Source organism: Pundamilia nyererei, unplaced genomic scaffold, assembly GCF_000239375.1.
Source record: "Pundamilia nyererei isolate P.nyererei 1_Seehausen unplaced genomic scaffold, PunNye1.0 scaffold00040, whole genome shotgun sequence".
NCBI lineage: Eukaryota > Metazoa > Chordata > Actinopteri > Cichliformes > Cichlidae > Pundamilia > Pundamilia nyererei.
The window spans coordinates 189,875-194,797 of record NW_005187441.1 but is presented as its reverse complement, the minus strand read 5'-3'; the positions used below and the strand labels follow the sequence as shown (position 1 = coordinate 194,797).

General features: G+C 38.7%; 1 protein-coding gene across 5 annotated transcripts in view; it reads left to right on the top strand.

Annotated features, from left to right (window-relative positions):
* atp11a (ATPase phospholipid transporting 11A) overlaps positions 1-4,923 on the top strand; it is a 50,788-nt gene that overhangs the window by 22,233 nt on the left and 23,632 nt on the right. For all 5 annotated transcript variants that reach the window (XM_005730868.1, XM_005730867.1, XM_005730866.1 and 2 more), the window contains exon 2: positions 3,387-3,509. In XM_005730868.1, coding sequence (XP_005730925.1) covers positions 3,387-3,509 — 123 coding nt within the window. The remainder of the gene's footprint in view (positions 1-3,386; positions 3,510-4,923) is intronic.

Genomic DNA, 4,923 nt, shown 5'->3' with positions numbered 1-4,923 from the left:
GTGTGTGTGTGTGTGTGTGTGTGTGTGTGTGTGTGTGTGTGTGTGTGTGTGTGTGTGTGTGTGTGTGTGTAAAAGACAGATAGAGCAAAAGTAAAAAAAACTGGGCCATGCAGCCTCTTGACACACAATCTCATTCACTGGCCACAGATTACTGTCACCTCTCGTTAGCCTCTGTGTGTGTGTGTGTGTGTGTGTGTGTGTGTGTGTGTGTGTGTGTGTGTGTGTGTGTGTGCAGGCAGATGATTTGTGGACAAATTAAACGACTCGCTGTGTTTATTTGTTGTGATTGCTGACACTGACAGTCGTAATATGTGCAGGAAATGGCTAAAATGAGAGGGACAGACTTAGGTGCCCAGGCCTGCTTTTCATTCTGGTTACTTCAGGTCAAAATGGCCAGATGGCTGCTGCCTGCCATGACATGGCTGTCTAGATATAATTCAGACTGTTTGGTTGAAGCTTTGGATGACCCTTCTCATCTTAAAAGACTACAACCACGGTTATTAAGGACATTTTTCAAACAGTAATATGAAGGCTAAAATAGTATTTGTTCATTGTTTTTGACAAAGGAAATAAAGGTTGATGCAATGTTTGGCAATATCGCCTCAGAGCAGGAAGGCTCTGGGTTTGAGGCTGCTGGCCATCAGGGGCATTTCTGTGTACAGTCTGCATATGCAGGCTGGTTTCTCTCCTGTATGCCTCCTTCCTCTCATAGCCCAGAGACATGCGTGCTAGGTGAACTGGTGATTCTACATTAGAGTAGATGTGAGGGATTGTCTGTCTGTCTGTGTTAGCGCTGTGAGTGATTGGTTACTTGTTCAGGGTGCTCTCCAGCCCCCCTCTGACCCTGAAAACAGATAGATTGTTGCAGGTATTTCAAATGTAATTTCATGTCATGGAAGCTACCTGTACTTCATTGACTGTAAACAAAGTGTGTTATCTTCTAATCATTTTACACACCTGGAACTTTTTATACAGTAACTACACTGTGCATAAATCTTATGATTAGAGTACTTGTGGATAAGAAGTGAAGATTGATTCATTGAAATTTTAGAGAAAATACAAAGAGCTACGTGTGAGAGGACTGATGTTATATTGTGTAGAGCTCTGAGGTTGCTGATATTCAAGTTCAGAGGTGAAATATATACTTTATTTATGCTCAAACGTCACAGTAGCCAAAATCATGAAAAGGAAAATAAAATCCCAATAAAAACAAATACAACATCACAAAACAAATGTTTAAAATTGCACAAAAGCAGCTCAATAAAATATAAAATGGAAAGAAAGGAAGAGGTCAATAAATCAAAAGTGAAATATGATATAATATAAGCAGCTGTCCTTGTGGCAGCAGAGCTGAGATGTCAGACAAAATGCTCCACGCTGAGATGTTCAGGGTCACCCATTTGTTATCTAAAGCCATTAACCGGAGCCACAGTCATTTGTTGATGGAGGAATCCAAACAGCCTGTTTTGTATGTAAATGCTTGCTTTGTAAGTGCCTATAAATTTCACATAAATGCAGCAGAGCACAAAGCACAATGTTTGTTTGAATTGCGGCACTTCCGGGCCTCTTTAAATTGTGTCAAATGAAAATGTCAATGAGCACCAAAAGAGGATGAAAATAGTTGTAGAAAGGTGCTCTACCTGCATATTTGTGTTGGCGTGCATTTGAAAAAATATTAGGCAACTGATTTCTTTCTCAGGGTTAGTGGGAAAGATTGTGTTGACATCAGAGGTAGCAAGCATGTTTCTCATGCAGGTCCAGACCTGCCTTAAATATTTTAAACCAGTTTGCCTGACATTTTGAGCGTTAGAACGACATGCTGAATGATTGAGTTTGTCCTTTGCATTCTCACCACTTCTAATCTACCACATGTTAACTTTGAGTATTCAAGTTTGTCTTTATCACATATAAACTGAATGGCTAAAATTTTTTTCTAGTTTTCATTCAAACAATTGTGCAAAGGAAATCTAGACTAAGTTGAATGATTTAGATTAATATGTTTTGTGTAAAAGACATCACTTTTTACAAAAAAAATAAAAATAAAATATTAGCATTAGAGGCTTTAAAATAAAATACTACAAGGAAGGAGTTTATGTATTTAGGAACTATATGATTTAACACATGTTATGGTAATTGTGATGAAAATATTTAATTTTTCTACCCTGAAGACTGTTAAGCAATATACTCTAAAACACTTCTTCAGTAAAGACTCAGAGAAGAGAAACACACAGAACGTCTTGCTAGCACGGGCAGCCTCCAGCACTGAGGCTCGCGCTGAGAAACTGCCCCGGTCTTTATTTATACTTCAGTGAGCGTTTGTTCCTTACATTGGAATGTGGAGGTGTGTGTGTGTGTGTGTGTGTGTGTGGTCAGAGTGTGGCCCCATAAACGACTTCCCTTAACCTGCTGGTCTGGAAAATCCAACAGTTCATCTATATGTAAAGAAGCACTTAAACTAAAACTGACATAGCTACGTTAATCCTACCGTAAAACAATAAGACAAGGTACGACCTCTCTCATGCTCCTAGGGTGTGGGTGTGAACACCCTAGAATGTTACAGACCTCCTAGGATAGAATAGAATAGAATTAGAATAGAATTCAACTTTATTGTCATTGCACATGCACAGGTACAGGGCAACGAAATGCAGTTTGCATCCATCCAGAAGTGCTTTAGTGATATAGATATATTACAATATATATTAGCAATAATATAGATATGTGAGTATATTACAGAAATGGGTCTATTATGGTATGTTATAATGTACACGGTATGAAGTATGTTGTGAATATTCTATAACTAAATAGGATGAGACATTCTTTCAATATGCCACCAACTATATACTTCTACACACAAATGATTACATGCAGCATTCTACCATATGCAAACTTATATCATTAAAAGATTATACTGACTACTAAGTACAATTTTCCTGTTAACAAAGACCAAAAAGAAATAAAAACAAACAAACAAACAAACAAACAAAGGGTTGTCAAAATAACAAACTAGCAGCATCAGCGCAGAGAGACACAATCCTGCTGTTTCATCTGTGTTTGTGTGTGTGTGTGCGTGTGTGTGTGTGTGCGTGTGTGTGTGCGTGTGTGTGTAATGCATTCCAGTCTTAGTCACATGCAGGTCTGTGTATCTGTGGCAACAAAGGCTCTCATTGATTGAGAAGAAATAACTCATTCATTGTAATTCTCTCTCAATGTTTGTGAGTCTGTTTTTGTGTGTCCCGTACGGTACGTACACACTAGTCCTCACAAACGTCTGTCAGCATACCGCATACTGTCTAAACTAAAACAATGACAATATAAACTGATACTACATGAAACCATCATGTATGGTGCAGGGTAATCAAACTTGTTCTGTGTCTTTCCTCCCATAGTGTGTCGGGGAGGAGAACTGGGTCGATAGCCGGACAATTTACATTGGACATAAGGAGCCTCCTCCAGGAACTGAAGCTTTTATACAGCAAAGATTTCCTGACAACAGAATAGTCTCTTCAAAGGTCAGTGAAACACCCACCCACACAGATGCACACATATTCAAAGCAGGACTTGCTTCATCAGGATCTGCCTGCAATATCATGAGAGTTTAGAGGTGAAGAACGTGCAAACAGGTTTTATTCTTTCAGCTTTAAAATCAATTATGATTTGAGCGCAGCATCAGTGTCTAAACAAAAGGACACAGCAGAACAGAGCTGTTAGTACTCCAGCACTATTCATGCTTTGTTTTTAAAGCGTGGGCGACTTCTACTTGGTAATGGGACAAAGACCAGTGAATGAGCTGTTTTGGGAAAGAACACTCTGTGCTGTGTTTTAATTTCAGTGATCAGTTTAGACCCACTCCAACTTTTTGAAAGTTTCATATCTGTGGTTCGTAAAATATATATTGTATATTTGTACTGGAATGCTTGATTATACCATCCCCCCCCCGCTGTTAAAGCAAACAGCATCAGGGACTGGTAGAACCAGCTGGTATTTATGCTGGTTCCAACTGCTAAGCTGGTCTTGGAGTGGACTTTCTGTTGATTAATTCTGTCCCTCCAGTCTAAATGTCAGCTTGTTATAAACTGAGGCTATGCTGCATGAACATTAATTTTAGTTTTACAAGCTGTAAATGAAAGAAGCCTAGATTTCTGACCTGGATGTAATATTTACATCCAGTCGTAGTATGAAGAAAGATTTTGCTGATATGGTCCAACTGGCATAACTATCTATAACTAAGTCTCACTTACTACAGCACGTTAACCAGGCCTCTCTCAACTGTTCATCACAGGTCCTTTGAGTGTTTGAGGTTTGAGTTTGTACCAATAAACATTATTTTACATGTTGCCAAGAAAAGCTTCCTCCTGCTGCCTGATTAAAAAAAAAAAACAATAAAAGGAAAAAAGGAAAAAACATTTAGTAAACTCTACATTTGTCTGTTTTATAGCATATGTGTTCATGTGCAAAATTATGATTTCCTACCTATTACACGCAAAAACTACTGCAATTATTACTTTTAGGCTGGACTACTCTAATTCGTTATTATCAGGATGTCCTAAAAACTCCCTGGAAAGTGTTCAGTTAATCCAAACAGCAAGTGTACTGACAGGGACTAGAAAGAGAGAGCATATTTCTCCTATACTGGCCTATCTTCACTGGCTTCCTGTTAAATCCAGAGTTAAAATTCAAATCCTGCTCCTCAAATACAAGATCTCACATCTTGAATAATCTGACCCCATCTTATCTTAATGACCTTATAGTACCATATCACCCCATTAGAGCACTTTGCTCTCACACTGCAGGCTTACTTGTTGTTCCTAGAGTATTTAAAAGTAAAATGGGAGGGAGAGCCTTCAGTTTTCAGGCCCCTCTTCTATGGAACCAGCTTCCAGTTTGGATTCGGGAGACAGACACTATCTCTACTTTTAAGATTAG